The sequence below is a fragment of the Callionymus lyra genome, chromosome 1 (genome assembly GCF_982586985.1).
Source record: "Callionymus lyra chromosome 1, fCalLyr1.hap1.1, whole genome shotgun sequence".
In the NCBI taxonomy this organism is placed as follows: Eukaryota; Metazoa; Chordata; class Actinopteri; order Syngnathiformes; family Callionymidae; genus Callionymus; species Callionymus lyra.
In genome coordinates this window covers 13,793,288-13,816,140 of record NC_141818.1, presented here as the reverse complement: position 1 = coordinate 13,816,140, position 22,853 = coordinate 13,793,288, and the positions used below count along the sequence as shown (strand labels likewise).

Below are 22,853 nucleotides of genomic sequence, written 5' to 3'. Positions count from 1 at the left end.
TTATTTGCAAAAACACACAGAAAATTGTCCAAAACATGTCAAAAGTATGTTTTTAAACAAAGAGATAAGTAGAATTAATTAATTTAAGGAAACTTCCCTTTCAATAGTTGCTCACTGCCATGTCAGGAATAGTCAAATGTAAAGAAAACCATCGTTTTTTTTGTGTTTAATTAATTTAATGAATCCTGTGCAGCCTATTCCAGCAAGGTAAGGACAAGACAGTAAGTAAGTAAATAAGTAAGTAGGTACGTATGTACGTACGCACGCAAGTAAGTAATAATTATTTGTAAAGCGCCAAAAGCGTGTCCAGGAACCATCAGTAGATTCTGATCCACAGACCTCAGAGCCCGAGCTGGGATGTAAGGCTAGATCAGATCACTGATATAAGGAGGAGCCTGACCATGAATAGATCTGAAAGTAAGAACCAGAATTTAAAAATTGATCATGAATGAAACTGGCAGCCAGTGAAGAGTTTTAAGGATCGGGGAAATGCGAGTTCTCCTACTAGAGCAGGTCAGTGCCAGGCGAGGCGACTCCTTGTAAAGACATGAAAATAAACTGTTACAATAGTCCAAACGAGAAGACACAGACACATGGATTTTAGAGATTTTTCTTAGTTAAGGGAATCCGTTTGTCAGTTTTTTGCAGTGTTGTACTAGTGACATGTCTGTCAAATACAACACCCAGGTTTCTCAGGCTCAGTTCGACAGACTGGCCTAAGTCACCAAGACAGGTGTTCCATCATAACTCTGAATCAGCAGGATCCCTTTGCCTGTTTAAGTCCAACAAGATGGTCTCATATACAGTTTTTTTTTTACTAATTTTCACTAGTTTACAGGTTTATTTTTTGAGTAAAAGTGATCAAAACAAGCACTTTGACATTTCACGAATCACTGGCTGTTGGTACTTAGTTGAAAATACATACATTCTTTTCAGAATTCAACACATTTCAGCCCATAATAATCAATTGAACAAACTATAATATTTTTACTTATTTTATCTTTCTGCGACTTCAGGCAAACACTCACTACCAGCCCTAAAGGTCTGAGACCACAGATTCAGATTCGTTTTGATATTCTCTAAACTTGCCACATCCATCGTGTTACGCTTTCATTTAGGCCGTTTCTTAGAGATCCACCAGGAGATAGAAAAACATCAGGTGACTATGCAGGCTCCTCCAAAAGCTGCCCCATTCCTCACCCCAAACAAGAGGACAGTTCTATTCAGCCTGCCAGGCTCCTTCTGCACTTAAACAGATTTATGCTCTTTGATGCTAATGCTCCAAAGAATTTGTTGTTTTCCTCTGGTTTTTAAGCTTTCGGTCATCCGAGCCGCTTTGTGTAACACGTTACAAAAATGTGTATAAAACAGAGACGCTACTCATCATATTATTTACGCTTATGTAAAGTTTTGAAAGAGCCTCCCGTGAATCTACAGTAGCCAGAGTTTTTATAAAGGAATGTTTGCCACGCCCCCTCGACCCTTTATCCGTGCATGTGATGAATGCTGAGTGGAGACTGTGTTCCACTTGCCGTGTTGTTTTCCACGCAGAGTGGACTAAACTTGCTGGAATATGGGCCCAAAGTATCTTCACGGCTGCTGCGTTTTCCTCTTATTGTTTTGGGGTATGTTAACCAGGTTTATTCACTACTAATCAACTTTTTTTTAACTTTTTTTTTTTACTAACCTGGAGTGTGCAGGAGATCCTGCTACTTTTACTGGTCAAACATGTGCACACCATCATGATCTCTGTACTTATGATTGTAGCAACAGTTTAATCTATTTAATATATAGATGGATATTTGGTATATTTACATGTATTATTAGTTTTTTCCTTGCTAGTTAGCATAAGTAAATAAATTATATTTATAAAGCGCTTTTCCAGACCAGGGTCACAAAGATCTTTAACAATCAAAACTCAATAAAATAAAGAAGAAATAATAAATTAAGAAAATAAAGCAATATTTAAATATTGTCTTATATACAAGTATATAGATCGATATGTTGCGTTGATTAACTTTTTGTAAAATAAATTTTGCGGATCGACTTTTGGTTTTTAGAAAAGAAGCTGAATATATATAAACAAATGAGGTAATTGAGATTTCAAATCATTTTAAAATTCACTCAATATTTGTGTCACATTTAGACTCAATTATTTTTGTTATGATTTGTTTGATTATTAACTCAATTGTATGTGTTTTTTTTAAAAACAAATCTGGTTTTATTAATTATTCGTCTCAATTCATTTAAAAACATAAGCATTTGTTTGGATGGAAAATGGAGTTAAACTGAACATGTGTTTTGTCACTCATCAGTTCCCCTCGAGTGGTTGTTACAAGTCAGCCTCCTCCACCTTGACCTCGATCTTCCCCCCCACTCATCTTTTTTGTATCATCTCCCTGTGAGCTTTTATTTACTCATTTCTGATCATGTTCTTTCTAGTCGCTTCGATTTAAAAACAAAAAACCTCTACTTTGTCAAAAAGGCAATGAATTAAAAGAAAAAGAATGGAAAAAAATACGAATTTACAGAGATCTTGGTATTTTTTCGCTTTCATTATAGCAGTGATAAACAGAATGTAACTTAATTTATTGACCTCCATAAACCAGCCTTCGTTTTTAATGGTGCTTCCATATTGTAAAACACAAACACGCAACAGTCAAATTCTTGGCGCTGATTCAAGCGCAGACAATTCAATTACAAAGCCTATAGTGGGGGCAGCAGAAATCCGATTCCCAGAAATGGCCGTCAGTATTTACTCACTGGATCTGAGTCATGGTTATAGCTTTTGTTCTGGTGTAGCCGCATTTTAGAGTTTGACCTTTTATTTGAATGTTTATTCTTTGAAGTCACTTATTGACATGTTATTTTAAACGCCAAAGAGATCACATTAAAGTCGAATGTCTGTTAGCGAAACCACTGAAAAAAGGAGTTTCAATAAATTGATTAAGCACTGAGTGACTCTTACAATACCAGGGGTCTCTAAACCAAATCCTCAAAGGGCCGGGGTGGTGCAGGTTTTTGTTCCAACCGATCAAGCATGTACAGTTTAACAAATTAGCTTTCAGCTGAAACAAGCAACAACAGACTGACAAATGACTAAACTCTGAAGAATCCTGATTGGGATTAAAGGGATCCTCTTGATTGGAACAAAAACCTGCATTGTCCCTGAACTTTGAGTACCGTTTTGTTGACACCTGGGTAACACCATCAGGAAGAAAACGACCCAACAAGAGCCTTTACCTCATTCCTCATACCGGATGCTTTTTTTGGTAAACGTGTCATTTTATGGGATTGCAGTTACACTTTTCTGACAGTAGTGGTCGCCAAAAACAACTTTTTGAAACTAGGTACTTTAAAAGGGTAACTGATGTCAAAACACAACTCTCCTGACTTGCTCACATGTTTCAAATCTTGAAGTCTTCCTCTCAGAGATACAGTTATTCCCTCATGACCATGTTTCGAAGTTAATACTTTATAAAGTTCTCCACCGTCTGAAATCTCAGCGAACGAGGTTACGAGAGCAAAATCCATCGTGTTGAATAATAGGCTTCGGTCATCCTGCAGTAGAAGCTTCTTTCTTTAAACACTTCCCTTGGAGGTGGAGACTTCCTAATTTGACGGTTTTATCAGCCGGAAAGTGTTTTCACAGTCAGCACATTTTATGATATAAATATTTTACTTAAAACAAAGTTTTGTACAAACAGACATACTACAATAGGTCCAAGATCTATTAAAGACACTTAAATCAACACAAGTAGAAGAACTCACATTTCTCCGATCCTTAAAACTCTTCACTGGCTTCCAGTTTCTTTCAGGATCAACTTTAAAATTCTGGTTCTTACTTTCAGAACTATTCATGTTCAGGCTCCTCCTTACATCACTGATCTGATCCAGCCTTACACCCCAGCTCGGGCTCTGAGGATCAGAATCTACTTATGGTTCCACGCACACGACTCAGGACCAGAGGAGAGAAATCTTTTCAGGCTGTTGCTCCTAAGCTTTGGAACAATCTTCCTCTCTCTTTGCGCTTGATGGAGTCTACTGACTCCTTTAAGAAACATCTTAAGACGTTTCTATTTGTTCAGGCTTTTCCTTGATTTTCTGGAACTCCTGTGTTGTTCTCAGTATTATCTTGATCTTTAAAGTGTATATACTTTGAGTATTGTTTTGATTGTTTAAGCGCTTTGTGACCCTGGTCTTGAAAAGCGCTATATAAATAAATATTACTTACATTAGATTCCTTTTAATATGATTGGACGATTTGGAAAATATTGCCATGGCTTGATAAATATAAGCTTCAAACGTGAATTGTATATATATATATATATATATATATATATATATTTTAGATGCTGCTGATCTTTTGAAACACCTCATGAAAATGTATTTTATAGTTTTGCGGGACGAGTAGAAGAAAAAATGTCAATCCCAAAAATGCATTACTTGTTAGAATAAATGTTTTAAAATGAAAACAAAAAATTAAAAAAGTTATTAAATGGGGGGGGGGTGAAGTTTAAATCAGGGTCATAATTAATAATATAAAAAAATGTAAAATGGAGTTTTTAAACAGCAATTCTTTTACCTTCAACACGAGTTTCCGTGTTCAACTCTGACCCCAGGAGGGCCACATTAAAAAATCCAACCGACTAATCTTAACCTAGATGGACAAGACGTTTGAATATTCGTCACTCTTTGTTATGCAGAAGGAGCTTCTGTTCATGGTCTCAACAACTGTGTATGAAGCGAGTTCTAGAAGAATACTACTGCCGATAATATATTCATCTTAAACGTGAAACAAATGTGTACATATACGCAAAAAAAAAAAAATAGATTGCACTAGGAGTGTACTAGAGCTGCTTGGCAGGGGTCTGCACTATATAAAAGTTATAAATTATTATTTGTCAGGGTTTGTACAGAGCAGAACCTAAATGCAAGTGAAGAGAAAAATCTCAAACAGACAAAAGGAACATACAAATATAATGAATTTAATATTATCAGTCCAACACAAAACAATGAAAGTACACAATTTAAGAAATAAGTAATATTACTCAAAAGTTTAAAAAGCCAAAACATCCACTGCACATTCATGTGGGAAGGAAGGGAGAAAACCATTTACCACATTTAAACAACTCCATTAAGTAATAGGAAAAATGAAATAAAATACTGATTTTGACCTCATTAGGGTTATAATCATTTTTTACCTGTCATTTGCAACAGGGGTCTCTGGCTTCAAGATCCGCAACAAGCTGCTCTCCAAATGCCTCCAGGTCCAAGGCGGCGCTGCAGAAGGCCGGGTGTCACTGGGAGAATGTGACCCGGCCTCTCGCTCCCAGGAGTGGGACTGGCATGGTGGGAACGGTGGCGTCAGGAACGACCTCAGCGGTGAATGCTTGACGGCGTCGGGGGAAGAGTTCGAAGGCGTCCACCTGCAGCCCTGCATTCTCTGGGAAGAGATTGAATCAGAGGGTGAGGAGATGGAGAGGAACAGCCAGAGGTGGTCCTGCTCCAAGAAGGGTCACCTGACTCTCAGCCATAAAGGTCTTCACCTCAGTGCCGCCCCGGCATCCACACTCGTCTTCTTATCCAGGGAGCACAAGCAGGTATTATTTTCATGTAGAAGAACCTACTTCAGTGGTAAAGATGATTTATCAGCCGGTGAAATTCCTTGCGATTTATGACTCCATGTTTGCCAACAGGGCAGCAGGTGGAGAACTCTGGACAGTCAAAACCTTTGCAGCGGGAGAGACGACCAACACACCCTGCATGATCAACCACAGAGCCACGGTGGAAAGTCACTGGAGCCAGAAACCACCACGGACTGGAACCGAGAAGCTCAGCCACGTACGACTCAATAATTGACTTTATTGGATGAGATCATAGTGATGGTCTTATGAAGTAGTCATTATTTCCTCTAGATGGCAGTCTCTACACCATTTTCCTTTGCTTTTAATCAACTGTTTTTTAATGAAACTTCATTTCTAAACTGATGGCGCCACCTACTGACCTCTAAACTACATGACACTACTTCATGAAGCTTCAGCACACACCAGTAGAGATCAGCTAGTACCAAAAATGATCTGCGTATTAACATTTAAACATAAACATTTATAACATTTACTTTATCTTTAATTAAAAATTTGATCTCAAATAGCTTTTGGAGTTGAGCTTTTCACATTTTTCTAAACCAACATTTCATGACCACATCACACCCATTTGAAGTTGTACACTGTAAAATATATACTGTATATAAATTATGAAAAGAATAGACATGAGGGGGGGGGGTTGTTGTCATTCTGTTAAGAATCAAAAGCAAAACTCTAAATATTCAGTTTAATTTACTAAATAATCCTAGAGGCAATTAGACTTGAAATTTAAACTTCTTTTTTTTGAAAACAATGTCATGAGTTACTTTACAAGGTGACCCAGATGTGGAAGAGAATACAATTACAAAGGCTGAGGTGAACAAAACACAATTTAATACAAAAAAACACAGTGTAATACAATAAACGTCCAGCAGACAATGTACTTGAGTCCCTTTTCTCAGTCCAGCAGCCAACAATGTTAAGTCTAAAAATAAGCCCGTGAATAATTAAGATAGTTCAAGGCGGGTGTGGCTGCAAGTCATGAGGTCCACTGGGGAAGAAACCAGAGGAGAAACAAAAATTAAATCCAACTCACCAAAAGCACTGACGAAAAAGTGGTCAGGGAATAAGAACACGAGATCAAGGCAGGAACTAGAATTACCAGGGCAACAAGGGTAACATGCCGAGTCTGAGAAGATTCCTGCCTTTAAACCGAGCAGCAGATCGCTCATCGTCGGCAGCTGTGGTTTTCGCAGAGCCCCGCCCACACTGTTGTCAGGGCAGGAACAGGAAACCATTTTTTCAAAATAAAAGCCCATAAAGAGGATACAAAACGCTATAATTGTTTATACAATTATATATTTTTAAAAACGTGTTAAATTATTTTCACACAAGGCTACATATTATTACTCAGATTCATAATAGACAAAATCTCATCACCTGTTTCCTACATTATAATTATTGAATGTTATTAAGAGTCATACATCATTTTCTTTGACTTACAGTTTCCTTTAATCCTTGTGTTATCTCAGGGTCAATGTGACCCAAAGGCCCGCCACTGCATATGTATTTCTGCGATTCAACTTGACCAAGAGACAACACAAAAGTTAAGGAAAATGTAATTCAATGAAAAAGATCAGACTTGGGGCTCTTCGTAAGATTCAATAATCATATAATGTATTTTTTTTTTATTGATTTATTTCTCATAAAAGATTAACAAGGAGACCCAGGAGCACGAAACGATGCAGGAAACAGTAAAATTATGAAATACTGTTTTAATTCGCAAGGAAAACCAAACAAATCCAGACACAAACGTGATACTAAAAGCATCCACACGATGGTGGCAAACCATTTATTTTTTCTAGAAAATACCATTGTTTCAAGCTGCTTGTGAAAAAATGTTTTAGTAATAATCAGATTCATCTGGTGGATTTATAAACCAAATAGTTTTTCTTCTTCTTCTCTTGCAGTGTTTTCAGTTGAAAGTTCACAGCGCGCTGCAGCAGCAGAGATGAACGTGACTGTGAACGAGTCCATACCATCGTTGAGCACCAAGTCTCCAGCTGACCCCACCATGGTGTTCTTCACGATGGACTACGGTAAACACTTTTTTTTAAATGTATTATGTTTAATTATATTTCACTTACACATCATTATTGTTTACACTGTTAGTGTTGCTTTTGACCAGTAGGTGGCAACATCTGGCAACCGAGAGACAATCTAAAGAAAATGTAAATCATTTACAGATAAGATCAATATTTTTATCTGATTTTCAAGAAATCAAAGCTGTATTGTGGTGTGGAAATGTGAAAGTGGTCATGAAACTTGCGGCAACTAATCATTTTAATATTTACATTTGAGTTTAAAAGCATATTTCTCGATCTTAAATGTTCTATAAATGTCGTAAAAAAAACGTTTTTTTCTTTTTCCAGGGATGAGCTGGAAGATAACCATGCTGGTGTTGAGCTCTCTGGCTCTGGTTCTGGGGACTGTTATTCTTATTCTGAATGTTTACTCCAACAGGTAGAGTCATTTAAAATACTTTTTGTCATTTTAATCTACCCAGCACTTCAACCAAACCCCAACTTTTCTTTTGAAGCACATACATTTTAAATTTCCTTTTTTTAAATTATTATTATTATGTATACCTCATATGAAATGTAAAAAAAATGTGACTTATTAATAGTTTATAAATTTGATGTACGTAATGTAGTGACTTGATAATTATTATTATTTCATTTTTATTTCTTAAGATTCCAGTAAATTTGTAGCTTCCAAATTGTGGAGGAGAATGTTTTTTATGCACATCTCGGATAAAATTTAATTTATATTTTGTTGTTTTGTAGATTTTTATGTCACTTTTAATCTTAATTTCTACACAGATATATGTATGTGCATTCAGGTTAGACATTAAATGGAGGAATTTGAGACACCTTTGTCTAAAATCATCATTCAATAATCCTTGTATTATCTCAGGGTCAAGGTGGCCCGAAAATAAATGTGTTTCATTCACCTTTAACCTGAGATAACACAAGGGATAATAAAAAATACATTTGTTTTCAGGCCATCGGGTCACCTTAACCCTGAGATAACACAAGGGATAAGAAAAATACATTTGTTTTCAGTGCAACAGGTCACCTTTACCCTGAGATAAGACAAGGGATAATAAAAAATACATTTGTTTTCAGGCCATCGGGTCACCTTTACCCTGAGATAACACAAGGGATAAGAAAAATACATTTGTTTTCAGTGCATCAGGTCACCTTTAACCTGAGATAACACAAGGGATAATAAAAAATACATTTGTTTTTAGGCCATCGGGTCACCTTTACCCTGAGATAACACAAGGGATAATAAAAAATACATTTGTTTTCAGGCCATCGGGTCACCTTTACTCTGAGATAACACAAGGGATAAGAAAAATACATTTGTTTTCAGTGCATCAGGTCACCTTTACCCTGAGATAACACAAGGGATAATAAAAAATACATTTGTTTTCAGGCCATCGGGTCACCTTTACCCTGAGATAACACAAGGGATAAGAAAAATACATTTGTTTTCAGTGCATCAGGTCACCTTTAACCTGAGATAACACAAGGGATAATAAAAAATACATTTGTTTTCAGGCCATCGGGTCACCTTTACCCTGAGATAACACAAGGGATAATAAAAAATACATTTGTTTTCAGGCCATCGGGTCACCTTTACCCTGAGATAACACAAGGGATAAGAAAAATACATTTGTTTTCAGTGCATCAGGTCACCTTTACCCTGAGATAACACAAGGGATAATAAAAAATACATTTGTTTTCAGGCCATCGGGTCACCTTTACCCTGAGATAACACAAGGGATAATAAAAAATACATTTGTTTTCAGGCCATCGGGTCACCTTTACTCTGAGATAACATAAGGGATAAGAAAAATACATTTGTTTTCAGTGCATCAGGTCACCTTTACCCTGAGATAACACAAGGGATAATAAAAAATACATTTGTTTTCAGGCCATCGGGTCACCTTTACCCTGAGATAACACAAGGGATAAGAAAAATACATTTGTTTTCAGTGCATCAGGTCACCTTTAACCTGAGATAACACAAGGGATAATAAAAAATACATTTGTTTTCAGGCCATCGGGTCACCTTTACCCTGAGATAACACAAGGGATAATAAAAAATACATTTGTTTTCAGTGCATCAGGTCACCTTTAACCTGAGATAACACAATGAAGGGATGTGTAAAAGTAAAAATTTGCATAAGAAAACGCTGAATAACCCTTAAGTTCAGTTCAGTTCCATCGAACTATCCATCAATCTTCTCGTTGAGCTCATAAACTCTTCAACCGTTCAAAACAACCTCCTTGTTTTTTTTTCGACAAGGACTATAATTGGCTTCAGTATAGAATTCTTGTGAAACCAGAATAAGCGGCAGCAGCTGTCAGAACAGGTGAGGTGAAGGTGTGTCAGGACAGGTCAGGAATACGATAGGATATTCTACGATAGCAGCGACAGAGTAAAGAGATTTCTGAGCCATATTTAAAAGAGCGTTTGTTGTGTTCGTCCCGCAGGAGGAAAAAGGTGGTGTGCGTCCTGAAGTCGTACAGTCCGAGGCCAGAGATGTGTGTCCCGGGCTCCCCGGGGGCCAACGAGAGATCCAGACTTACAGAACACGCCATGCGACCCCCCAACTCCACCCCGGTCATGCAGCGAGGGGAGATCCTGATCGAGTGGAAGGACGGGACCGTGACGCCGCTGTACGAGGCCTGAAGGCTCCAGTCGTCGCGATATGAAAACATTTCAAACTCTGATGCCGGCTTTATTTTCGTGATATTTTCCTCAAACGTTTGGAATTTAAGGGATCAGTTGCAGCTGTTGGGGGGGGGAAGGTTGGTTGCAGATTCAGACCAGAGGTTTTGGGAATGACAGTTGAATATTGATGTTGGCGAGATGGTTTGCCAGGTCCAACACTAGGCTTTTATTTTGGATAAACACTGGATGTTTCGCTGACTCAGCGAGTTGAAAAATGAAAGAAAGAAATCCATCTGTCTTTTAGTGTCTCCAAAAACAAACAAAAAAAAAAACTCACAGATGATATTCTAACTCCAGGTTTACTAAACATTTAATATGACTTTTTTTTTCTTTTTTTTAAATCTTTTGCTAAACAGAATTTTTTTAAAAATATTTTTATGCATTTGTTTTTAATAAAAATGAACTAATGCAAAAGTCTTAGAATAAAATAAAAAATAAACATTTTTTTTTATTATTATGAACTATAGCACTATTAAAAAAAAAATTAAAAACATTAAAAAGTTGGAATTTTCCATCCATAACATGACGTAGAATCCTCCACTGCACTTTTAAACCTAAACGCACAACGTAACATGCATTAACATCTCAGTCGTTGAAGTGTTGACTCATTTTATGTATTTTCTGACTATCATTCCGAGTATTGAATATTGTAAATGTGTGTATGATTTGACGTTGTACTGAGCTAATATCTACATCCAAATAAAAATGTTTGTGTGTTTCTTTGGGTTTTCCATTTTAATTAGTTTTGACACATACTAATAGTATGTTTTATTTGTAAAACCTTAGTTGTTTCCTGAATGCAGTTCAATTAAAGCTGCACTATGTAACATTTAGACTTTTTTCCCAAAATGATCTGCAATGATATTGAAATGTTGATTTTACAAGATCATGGCATTAATAGAATTTCAAGCTAATATTATAAAGATTCTCTCCACGCTGTTGTTACGACATTGCAGTAACACTGTTTGGACACAAGGGGTTCCAGAAACAATATTTTAAAGCTAAGTTATATGGATAAAATGAAAAACTAGTTTGTTTGTCGTGCTTTGTTATTGTAAAAATCTGAAAAAAACAACTTCTAAATTCTTATTCATGGTGCTACGCCCTCTAACCCTCGAAGCTCTTTTAGAGGGCTTCGCACCATTGATAGAACGTGGATTATATTAGATAATCCCAGGGCTTTCTAGTTTTTTTCTTCTGTCACATTGGTGAGCACGGGTACAAAATATTGACGATCATGGCATGATTGATGAACAAGTTTGAATAAGCTGGACAACAAGTCTTTGAATAAAAAACTTTTAAAACATGAAATCCGATTTAGCCGGGAAAATGACCACATATTGCCATACGGAAATCTCAAAATGTCTATCTTAAACTGTTTTTCTTAACTCTTTCAAGCATGACAGTATCATGAACTCATGGCTACGGTACGTTTTACATACAGGCAGCAGTTTTCAAAGAAATTGTTTTTTCAGGATCATCTCAGTTGTTGGTTTTTAGACAAAATCATGATCAGCTGATTCTTTTCCCTCCTGGTTGTGTTTATACTAATGAGCGGCAACTTTTAACGAACACACACGCACACACCCACAAACACACACCAGCTAGAAAAAAAAGAACACACCCTGCAAAACCACATCTTTACCTTAACAAAAGCACTGTTCTTGGTTAAGTTAATGTGGGTGTGCTGGCAATTTGATAAGCCATATTCCATCCAGTTTTACTCTTGTGTAACCTGCAAAATATTTCTTGGGCCAAAAAAACGTTTTTCCCCATAAAGGTGTGTGTGTGTGTGGGGGAGAGCTTTTGTTTTAGCTCAAAAGCTTCAGTTTGTTTTTGCTCAAAAAAAGAGCAAGGCAAGCATAGACATGTGTCGGATTAAATAGAAAGTTTTACTGGATCAGCAGATATCTTAATGTCGGAAGACTTTGTTCTAAATGACTGTAAATAGGCTTGAGGCATATCCCAGCTTCACAGGGTGAGATTAAGGCGACACCTTGGACAGTAAAACCATGCAAGAGAACATAAAAACTCCTAAAAAAAACCGCTCCAGAGCTTTCTTATGCTGCAGTTGTGTTTACCCCTTGTGTTGTCTCAGGGTCAAGGTGACCCGAATGCCTGAAAAAAAATGTGTTTGCGGTATCCCTTGTGTTATCTCGGGTCACATTGACCCCGAGATAACACAGGGGTTAAAATAGTTGCTCAAAGGATAAGATTTAATGTCAAAGGACGCCATATAGCGAGTTTAAAAAATCCTATACTGAAGCCAATTATTGAAGGTTGTTGTTGAAGGTGTCTAATACATGACAAATAGCTGCTAGGTCTTTTTTGACATTGATTCTGAGGCTCTTTTTTGGCACTCATCAGCAGGGCGTAGCACAGTGCAGCGAGTTGGACGGGTGAGGGTGTATTCATGCAGAAAAAACAGGAGAAATTATATATATAGTTTTAAAGATTTGTTATTCAGCAAAAATGTGCAACACAAGAAACAGAGAGCTCTCAATAGTGGCATCAAATAAAAAGCATAAGTCAAAACAAAAACCCTCCTCCTGCACACAGATACAGAGCGTGGTGCTCACAACTTACCAACGGGTGTGTCGCGCACTCCTGCACTTACACCTTCTACTAGATGAGCAGGTGTGCGAAAATGTAGCGCACAATGAGCACACAATTGGCCAGAAAATTGAGTGTTGGATCGATGGACGTTTTCCACAATTAACAGACATAGATGACGATAAACGGAAGATACTTCACTGACGACGCGTCTTTGGAGCAGATACCAACGTAAATGTCTCAAGAAATTTGTACCACAAAACAACACAACTTCAATAATAACACAATGAAACAACTTAATAGCTTGTTTTGATTGAGCTGTCAAGTGTCGGCAAGGGGTTCCAATTGTTGCAATTAGCATTTAAAAAAGTAGTAGAAGAAGAAGCTGTTGAATGAGCAATTTTAAAAAACAGCAGTAGTGTTTCTACAGCAGGAAGTCCATTTTTCCACTGACCTACAGGTGGATAAAAATTAAAGCATGTCATTGCGGAACATTTTGAAGTCTAGTGAAAAACTAAAGTTTTAGGAATCTTAACATCCGATATCTTTTTAACCCACTTTGTGTATCTTTTCTTTTATAGGGATTCTGTGCCATCGCGTTAACTGTTGCCATCACACATGGTCCACACATGCTGTCTCCCTCAGGTGTTTTGTAACATATACACAACAGACCATTAGCCTCCCAGTGGGAAGCAAGACACTACGTACAACGATGTGATATGCACTTTATAGCTGTGTAAAAGTCGGTGAGAAAGTTCTTTCGGCTCCTCATAGGCAGAAGAAAACATTCATGTTTTGACGTCTGACCCATAAAAACAGACAGAAATGCTAATATTCTGCACAACACGTGGTTTTTTTTTTCATTTAGCCAGAGGAGTTGTAGTTGCACTGAACTCTGGCCAGGTGCAAACGCTTTGATGAGACGGAGGCATGGACGGTCCTGGCCGGGGGGATGTTGTTGACGTTTTACTGCTTCAGACCCAGAGAATGCTTGGTCTGTAGGAGGCCAAGAGACAAGATTCTAAGGCATCTGCAATGTGCTTCCAAATAACATAAATATGTTGATGAAAGTAAAAAGAGAAAATGTACTTTTCTCACTTTTCATCATTTGTATTAAATTGCACTTTATCGTGAAATATTTTGTTCATAATTTACAAGCAAGATTGAGAGTTAGTGACGGCTATTAGCGACAGCTACCACAACGACTACTGTGAATGGTCAAACATCAAGGTTTTTCACTGTGTGTCATGATCCTCACCTCCAACGGACTCTTGTATAAACAAAGCAGACATGATTACAGCTGGCTCGAGGAGCCATTATTATGTCATAGTGGAGTCTGCTCCCATGACCTCTCGTTTGCCAAGATATGAGACGGGAAAGAAGGAAGACTTTAACATTTGAAACATGTGAGTGAGTCAGAAAAGTTTTTTAGCATTGGTTGCCCTTTAAAGGTGTGTTAGTAGTGTTCTTTTTTTCTTTGTATTTTTACTCAACTAAGTACACACTAGTGTTGTTTTTGGCAGCCTGTTCTAATGTTTTGTTGTCTGATCAAAATATTTTTGCTTTTTTTATAAGTCATCAATTTCGCGATATATAGCTTTATTTAGTTATCGTCACATGTCCTGAATTTACATTATATATTCTTTCATTTTATATGTGATCATAGTCTGTGGACAATATTTATAAATATAGCAGCGAATAATTATCTCTCTCAAAATCACTATTTCGGCCGGATACCGACATAGAGAACTCTTAGACCAAGACGAGACCAAGAACCTAGACCATCAAGACCAGGAATAAGAGGTCTTACTACCAAGACCAGTCTCATAAAAACACCTGCAACATGTTGCTTAAGGCAACGGCAGCATATTTAAAACATTAGTTTCAACCAAATGATCTTAAGCTCTCAACAATACAGCAAGGCGTGGTCCTAATGAAAAGAAAGGGGCAGAATTAGTGGACTTTAGGTGGAGGTCGGGAGCAGCCAGACAGCTCATCCTGGGAGGAGTATGATCTGGAGTTGTTTTCAACCCTACGTAGAAGAACGACAGACAACTGGAGCAACTGGAAAGTCACAAGTCTGAGGTGGTTGGTCAACATTAGTCAACATTAGTGAGGAGTAGTTTATTTTTGATACTCGAAAGAGTGTCAGGAAACATCTGCAGACAAGATTGTTTTTAGAAACACTGGTGAGGTTCCACAAACTCATGATGCTTTAATAATCAGAAATTACAAACCACATTCCTTGGGGTCTCTCTTACATACTGATGTTTTCTGATGCAAACATTCAGCCACTGCCAAGTGGGTCATAACTCCTGGATTGCCACAAATATGCCAAATATTTCCTTTAAGAGCAATAACACATCAAACGATATTGAACAGTAGAATTCCTCCAGAACCGCTGCCAGCATCTCCGCAGCAATGTTGCCTCTGATAGAAACCACATGTCCACAACAGCAAGTCTGGAGCATTTTTACCCAGCATGCTTTCACTACTTTGTTTTGTTCTCTTGTACCCACCCACCTGTTGAGTAGAGTTATCCATGGAAAATAAACAGTGAAAATTCAGACGTATTATATATTGACTCGTTAGCTTAGCACGATTGACGAACATGTCGATCCAAACTTCATGTGAATCCTGTCTTGTTGTCTTTCAAAATGACTAGATTTGTGGTCAAGAGTGCGTCAGCCAAGACCGAGAGACACCGCTAAGACTGGAGAGTGTTGAGAACCAACACAAGACCAAGACCGAGATAGACCAAGTCAAGACCAAAACTGTGTCCCAAATCGCGCACTTCTGCACTTACGCTTAGTATTTTGAGTGCACAAGTGCGTCCCAATTAGCAGTGTGCGAAAATGTAGTGCGATGACTGTCAAGTGTTGGCGATAGGGTTTCAACTTCCAGTAGTGGTTAGCATTAAAAAGTTGTAGAAGAAGAAGCTGCCGAGTCATTTCCGAAAAGTGTGTAGCGACAGTGTTTGATTTGAGACAGTACTACCCTGTCCAAATTTGTGCACTGGCCAAGTACGTGCATCTTAATGTGTACTATAAACCAGTGCACTCGGAGTGTGCGATTTGACCAAACCCTTTCTAGATCGAGGCAAAAAAATAAATAGTAAATGCAAAATTGAAGAACATTACCATGATATTGAGGTTGAAATTGACAAAATTCTGTTCATTGATCCTTTAATGATTCATATTACTTTGGGACTGCTATTATTGCCCATGACCAGGGGAGATGGAGGGAACATGAGACCGAAGCAAGGAAAAACCAAGACCTGAGAACTGATCGCTGAAAACGGTTTACATCGACTAACTTAAACAATTTCTTTCTTAACTCTTTATATTGACCTTTGGATTATAAAGACACGGCCTGTCATGTCCTGTCATTTATTTGCCCTTTTGTCTCACCTCCTGGTTTTATTGTGAAAGTCCTGATCCCTGTGTGTTTGTCTTGTCAACTTCCTTATGTGCTCCTGACCCGATTGTACAATACTCTAATAGCAAATGGCTCTTCTTCAGGTGCTGAACTGAGACCCATCTTTGACTTTTATAACTTGTACTATATTGTTATAACCTTTGCGTTTTTACAGAAATTGTACGTTAAATAAGTAAAACATCAGGAACAATTACTTTCTAAAAAAAACGAAAATCAATCAAAGTGTCATCTGTTGATGCGGTGGTGAGGTTTGGCAAGAGAGTCTGAGCACCTGAGAGTGACAGTGAGACAGGGCGTGGATGTGAAAGCTCAAGGAAAGGAGGACATCCTGCTCACACTTGTTAAAAGCAAAAAGCAAATACATGGTCTACATTTTAACCCTTGTTTTGTCTCTGGGTCAAAGTGACCCACCTCCACAAATGCATATGGATTTATGGAAGCCAGGGAGGTTGTTCATCTTGAGAGACAACACAAGGGATAAAACAGTTGCATTTGTTTTTGACCCTGCGGTAACACAAAGGTTAAGTGTAAGTACCGTAAGAGAATAATTCACCATTAAAAACACTGTCTCTCTTAAAGTAAGCACAACTTTAGAAGTGTTAATAGCATCCTAACTACTAAACAATTATTATTTATAATTGTAAAAATTGTGAAAATGTTTCCTATTCTAAAGTGTCAGCATAATCATACTTCATTTAACCCATATTTGAATGGTTATGACGTCAAGAATGTTTTACACCTAACAGTATTTTTCAGAATTAACAGCCTCCTAACTACCGTACATATTCAAATGTTTATTTTAGAGTAAGTAGTATGCTTTTAATATGGGTATATTTCGTTTTTTTCTTTGTTAACCAATGTGTAGAACACTCCCTGCCCCTTCATATTACCCTCCAATTCAATATCTGCAGTATGTTACGTCATCGAGGCGATTCTTTTCCTTCTCAAGCCGCTAATCTGTTACACGCACGCAAAGTGACCTGCTTCGACCTGTTGAAACAAACCACTGAGTCATTGTGTCTTTTTCCTGAATCATAAGAAAGTGAAGATCGTCAAAAGTGAGTATCATGGGTGGCTAGGAAAGGAAAAGTTTTCCTTTCCTCATGTCAGGAAAAAACTTGGTATCGCAGAACCACAGGAGTTAAGGTCCAACGTTGATGTCATTCGAGGCATAAAGGAAGGAAGGCTCTTCGGTTTGTGGACACTGTGGTGTTCTTGGGAATAGTGTGTAAGCTTGAAATAACAGTATTGAAAAAAAAACTTATGGTGGAGAAGCTTGAGTTTCCTTAGGGAAACATAAAACCCCTTTTTTTCTGTGAAGAAGGAAAGAGTGAATGTACATGTCCATGCAGGTTTCCTGACAGTTCTTCTTAAGAAATCGTACTGTTTTATTTAGTTTTTATGATCACCTGCCAGATGTCTATGATATCATTTTCACATTCTAAGTACAGTTATATAAGCGTTTAAAAGGATGATATAAAAGGCAAAAAGGAGTCTGAAGGGATATAAACCCTAAAAAAAAGGTCACACAAGCCACAATCTACCAATAAAAAAAACAATTTTATTGTGTTTGTACACAAGCATTTCCCTTTGACCTACATTCAGTAGAGAAGAGGCTAAGGGTTGACTTCAGTTCCCAACCACAAAACAAACATCATCAGGCTTGCATGATTAAGTTAAATCTAATATTTAAACATGAGTTCTTCTTCTTCTAACACAGTGCAGCAAAACTCTGAGTAAATACTTTGGATTAAAAACAGGGTTTATCTTCATTATTTTTTCACTGATCAAATTAAGAGCACAGTAGAAATGTGGCTTTTATTTCAAAATAAGTAAGTGTTTGGCGTCGAGCAGTGGATATATTTGCCAAGATTATGATAAGCACTTGGTACTCGTGTTGAAGATCAATAAAGCGCTTGGTTAGCAACACTGACACACTAGCGAGATAGCATGTATGAAATGAAAATATATGACACTTTAAATAACTATGAAGGTAAATAAATTCATAGTTACGTGGCCTTTGATGACTCTAAGTCATAAGGACTTCGACTGTTTTGTGCTGCGTTTTCCATTAACAAGTCCTTGTAGATCACATGCACAATACAACCTGAATATCTAAACATTCCTAATACAGGAAGTTGCAAGATGTGAGATGATGTTGTTTGTGCAAAAGCAATACAATTGAAAGGTTTTGGACGACCAAAATATCTGGATGTACCTGCACTTCTAATCTGAAACCTACAAAGATCATATACACCTGCTCTTAGTGCCAAAGCTACATAGGTATGAAGTATACAATACTGGAGTGCTATATACACTAAGATCAAAATTCTTGAAAGGAAAAAAAAAAAAGAATTAATGTAATTCTGTGACCTCTGTGTTGTGTTCCTCCTCCTCTACATACACAATCAACTACCTCAATGATAAAACATCTAGCAACGGTCTATTTACAAAACGTCTCAAATGGACTTAAAGGGTTTCTTTGGGAGCGTCCTTGTGGTTGTCGTTGGTGGTGACGTTAGTCAGTCGGACGTTTTCCTCCTTCTCCTTGTTCCGGTCCCGATACTCTCCCTCCACGTGGAAGCCGACCATCATCTGGTAGATGATCACGCCGATGACTGTGCCGAGGAAGGGGGCCAAGAGGGGCACCAGGAACCATCCGTTTCTAACCCTGCGGGAGTAGCACGTGGTTAGCATCCGCTAGCATCACGAAAATACATGAGTGGAGAATATGCGAAACTCACGTGAACACACCGCTGCCCCAACCGGCCATGGCGGTGAAAAGGCGTGGCCCGATATCTCTGGCTGGGTTCACGGCGTAACCGGAGTTAAATCCCATGGCTAATCCGATGACCAGAACCACGAAGCCCACGGTGAAGGCCTCCAGTCCTTGAGGGATGGAGTTGTTGTAAGGGTCAACGATGGCCAGGATGCAAACGATCAAAGCTGCTGTGCCGATAATCTGTCGAGACGAAAGATTATTGTAGTCAGATGTGACTTGAAAAGGCAGTTGGATTCTTGATGTTATAGTTTTCAAAAAAGTACCTGATCAAAGAAGCCGTTGACGATGGTGAGATGTTTGCCGGGATACGTTGCAAAGATGCCAGCAGTCGCCTTCGGTCCCGTCACATTGAAGGCACCGGGGAAATCCCACAGGGCGTCTGGAAGGACGAGGTTATTATTAAAGACCATCCTATCCCCGAGAAATTTCATTAAGACTACTGGATCAAAGGCTCGGCTCACCATAGTACATGCCGAAAATAATGGCAGCTCCAAAGAAAGCACCGATGGTCTGAAAGAGGAAGTAAACCGGGAATTTTCTCCAACGTTCTCGGCCGAGGAGGCAGAGGGCGAACGTGACTGCGGGGTTCAGGTGTCCACCTTCGAAGGCAAAGAAACACGTAAGGATTTCGGACAAAACAAGCTGAAATACAATGTTCTGGCAAAAGAAATTTACCTGATACTTGACCACAGACGAGGATCCCCAATGTGGCGGCGAATCCGAAGGCGAAGTTGACAGTGAGGAACATTCCATGGGAACCGCCGCTCAGAACCAGCTGGGCCACAGCACCACAGCCAAACATCTGCAGAAGAAGTCGAGTCAAGACGTGGCCACACGTTGCTGCCAAATTCAGCATGGAACATGTCCTACTTTCTCCCAGTGTTTGATCCACATATACAAACTCTTACACTGGCAACCGAAATGCGGGATCAAAAGTACTTATCATTTCAAGTATTTTAGGAGAAAAAAAAAGCATGTTTATATCCCTGAAGAGAAGGAAAGTTTGTAGTACAATATTTGCTTCTCGATCCTGTTGGTTGAGTTCTGAAGGTCAATGAGTAGAGTTTGCGAAGTGATAAAAGAGTGAAGATCTGTCGGTTTTGGGCTTTTGTCAAGAACTCATAACCTGAGGGACAAACAAGCTTAAATTAGCTTAAACTTACATCTAGACATTCATTTCCTGTTTCGAGGAAGAGCTTGAACTTGAACTAAGACTCCAGTTAAATTGATTTAAACTCTTCAAATTATGATGTTTGTATTGGGCGGGTTTGATTTGTTATGTCTGGTTTAATGTCGGAGGTGTGTGGTCTTGGCGAGGGACTAGTTAAGGTCCACACTGGTGGACTTTTTTTTTCCTCCCAATGGTGCACCTGGTCCTCATCAGCACCAACGGAAAAGTACCCATAGCTGCTTTACATCTTGATGACCTGATGTTCTTTTAATACACGGAAAAGGAGACTGTAAAGTTTTTTTTCTCCACCCCAAAAATGTCAGAGGAATCCGACCATTAAGCACCATTAAGCTTCAGAATAGATCCCTCCTCACCACAGAGACTTAATTTATATCCAGCTTAAACTCAACGCCTAGAAAGTTTCCTTAACCACACTTTACAGCTTTGTTTTCCCCTCTTGCTATAGGCTGATTCAGCTTCTTCCAGCCACCGCACAGTGGGGGAGCATATAAAAACCTACACACACATTTTTTGCTTTTTTAAGGTAGCAAAGAATATCCTGCCCCCTAAAGCCTTCGCTAATTTGAGCTTTTGAGGACGCAGACTAGGTCGTTCAGTACATGACATTATAGTGATCCTGAGTCAAAATATGATGTTTAAATCATGAATGTTATTGACAGTTTTGACAAGTGACAATATAGTACAGCCAAAACACATTCCTACAATGTAGTAATGTACGTCTACAATGTTATATTTTGCAAAGAATTCTCCGCAAATTGTTCGTCTCTGAAACATACACATTTAAAGCTTCTTTAAATGAATAAAACTATGTTCAGAATGCAGACGGAGACTCTCCTTGTCCTTCCTTAGACATGTGTCACCGTCACATAAGAAGACCACACCTTTTTTTTTTCTACCACATGTATCTCCCAGGTTACCGTTTTCGTACACAACTTATAACAACATTTACGTCACAACTTTGCTCGTCCATACATCTTTTTTTAGGTTAGTTAGAGAGACAGCTGTGGGAGCTAATAAACCCCAGACTCTCATATCCTCAGGACTATACAAAGCTATGTTATCGTAAAAAAGAAAATCTACCTGTATATTTATAAACCTCTCAAAGATCAATGGGGTTTTTATTGAAAAGGTTTTCCAAACGGATTATATCGTAAAAGTGCAGAACTTTTTTTTCCGCAATTCTTCTAGAAAACAAATGGAGAGTCACGCACATGTAGATAGAAAAACTTGTTTGCGTAATGATTGGTAAAAATATGTTTAATTGCTCAATTGTAATTTTTTTTATTAGAACCATCGGACAACAAGCTAACAAACAAAGTTAATAAATCCATATTTAGTTGTAGAGTTAACTATAAAAATAGGGAGACAAATGTCACATCAGCTTTTTTAACCCTTTTTTTTTACATTTAAGGTGAAAAATCTTTGGAAAAATCACTTTGTTCAAACCCGTCAGATATGAATGTAAATCAAAGGAATCAACAGGGATGGCTGTCAACTACAAACTACCTGGTAAAACAACAATAAGAAGTAAATAACAAATGTTATTGATTATTCATTTTGTGCTGAAGCTACTGTTCAAATACATGTATTTTTTCACTTCAATTTGTATCGTGACTCTTTTCTTCTTAAATATTAACGTGATAAAAAATATCTCCGGCTGTTGTGTGTTCAACAAAAACAAGGCTATACATCGACGAAAACTAAACATATATGACAAGCACACATTGTGTTTCTTTCTTGCGTGTTCTGTCAACATTTGCCCAGAAATGTTCTTATCATCCACTATTTGAACACAATGTGTATCGACTCACTTTCAAGTGTGAAATATACATTACAGCCTGTTCAAATATTGACTCGGGAAGAAAGATGAGGAATGTCGTAGTGAGTATCGCCGTTGAATCACACACAAGAGTGTTGTGTGTTTTTTTTGTCTTAGTGTGACACACCTTAACCTGTTACACCTTATTTAAATGACTTCAATAGAGACTTTTTTTTTCTACACGTTTCTAGTTAAGTGAAATACATGTTTCATTTTAAAAGTAACTAAATCCAGACACTTCTTCTGATGCTGAAGCAGAGGTGAGAGAAACAAACTTACCACGAGGATGAGAGTTCCAAGACACTCTGCCAGAGCCTGCCGCAGGAGCAGGTTTCGGATCTGGAAGGTCCGGGCCAGTTTGTCGAGATAAATCTTTTGTCTTCCCATGTTTGCGCCGCCGGGGAGACTGATGTGGGGTTCAGAGGAGGACCAGCTCTGCTCAGCAGCTGTGAACTTGGGAGGATCCAGGCGTCTTCTTTATAGAGACAGGCTCCTCCACCCCACCCTCCCGACCACACCCCCTGTCAATCAAGTGACTCACTCTCTATTCAGATTTGTTGTAATTATTGTGTAATAAGAACGGGCAATAAAATGTTGATATAGACCTGAATTATCACTTTAAAACAAACTTTATTTAACAGTTGCACTCTTTTAATGCACTTTTTTTTACAGTTTTAA

General features: G+C 38.2%; 2 protein-coding genes across 2 annotated transcripts; one reads left to right on the top strand and one right to left on the bottom strand.

Moving 5' to 3' along the window:
* Positions 1-1,540: 1,540 nt before the first annotated feature.
* On the top strand, positions 1,541-11,111 carry LOC148088119 (uncharacterized). The gene is made up of 6 exons (XM_087794664.1): positions 1,541-1,625; positions 5,221-5,603; positions 5,700-5,844; positions 7,556-7,684; positions 8,018-8,108; positions 10,151-11,111. The coding sequence occupies exons 1-6, from the start codon at positions 1,574-1,576 to the stop codon at positions 10,347-10,349; spliced, it is 999 nt and encodes a 332-aa protein (XP_087650790.1). The 5' UTR covers positions 1,541-1,573; the 3' UTR covers positions 10,350-11,111.
* Positions 11,112-17,923: 6,812 nt separating this feature from the next.
* Positions 17,924-22,613, bottom strand: LOC148088118 (aquaporin-3-like). The gene is made up of 6 exons (XM_087794666.1): positions 22,455-22,613; positions 19,840-19,966; positions 19,626-19,763; positions 19,428-19,543; positions 19,127-19,344; positions 17,924-19,053 (listed from the first exon to the last, which is right to left on the bottom strand). Exons 1-6 carry the CDS (start codon positions 22,560-22,562, stop codon positions 18,852-18,854), a joined length of 909 nt encoding a protein of 302 aa, XP_087650792.1. The 5' UTR covers positions 22,563-22,613; the 3' UTR covers positions 17,924-18,851.
* Between the last annotated feature and the right edge of the window lie 240 nt (positions 22,614-22,853).

Bases quoted from the DNA above. Each gene is read 5' to 3' on its own strand.
- LOC148088119 (XM_087794664.1), top strand. From the start codon at position 1,574: ATGGGCCCAAAGTATCTTCACGGCTGCTGCGTTTTCCTCTTATTGTTT. The intron at 5,845-7,555 runs GTACGACTCAAT...CTTCTCTTGCAG, and splicing joins GAACCGAGAAGCTCAGCCAC to TGTTTTCAGTTGAAAGTTCA. The intron at 7,685-8,017 runs GTAAACACTTTT...TTCTTTTTCCAG, and splicing joins GTTCTTCACGATGGACTACG to GGATGAGCTGGAAGATAACC.
- LOC148088118 (XM_087794666.1), bottom strand. From the start codon at position 22,562: ATGGGAAGACAAAAGATTTATCTCGACAAACTGGCCCGGACCTTCCAG. The intron at 19,967-22,454 runs GTAAGTTTGTTT...CTTCTTCTGCAG, and splicing joins TTGGAACTCTCATCCTCGTG to ATGTTTGGCTGTGGTGCTGT. The intron at 19,345-19,427 runs GTACTTTTTTGA...TCGTCTCGACAG, and splicing joins TCAACGGCTTCTTTGATCAG to ATTATCGGCACAGCAGCTTT.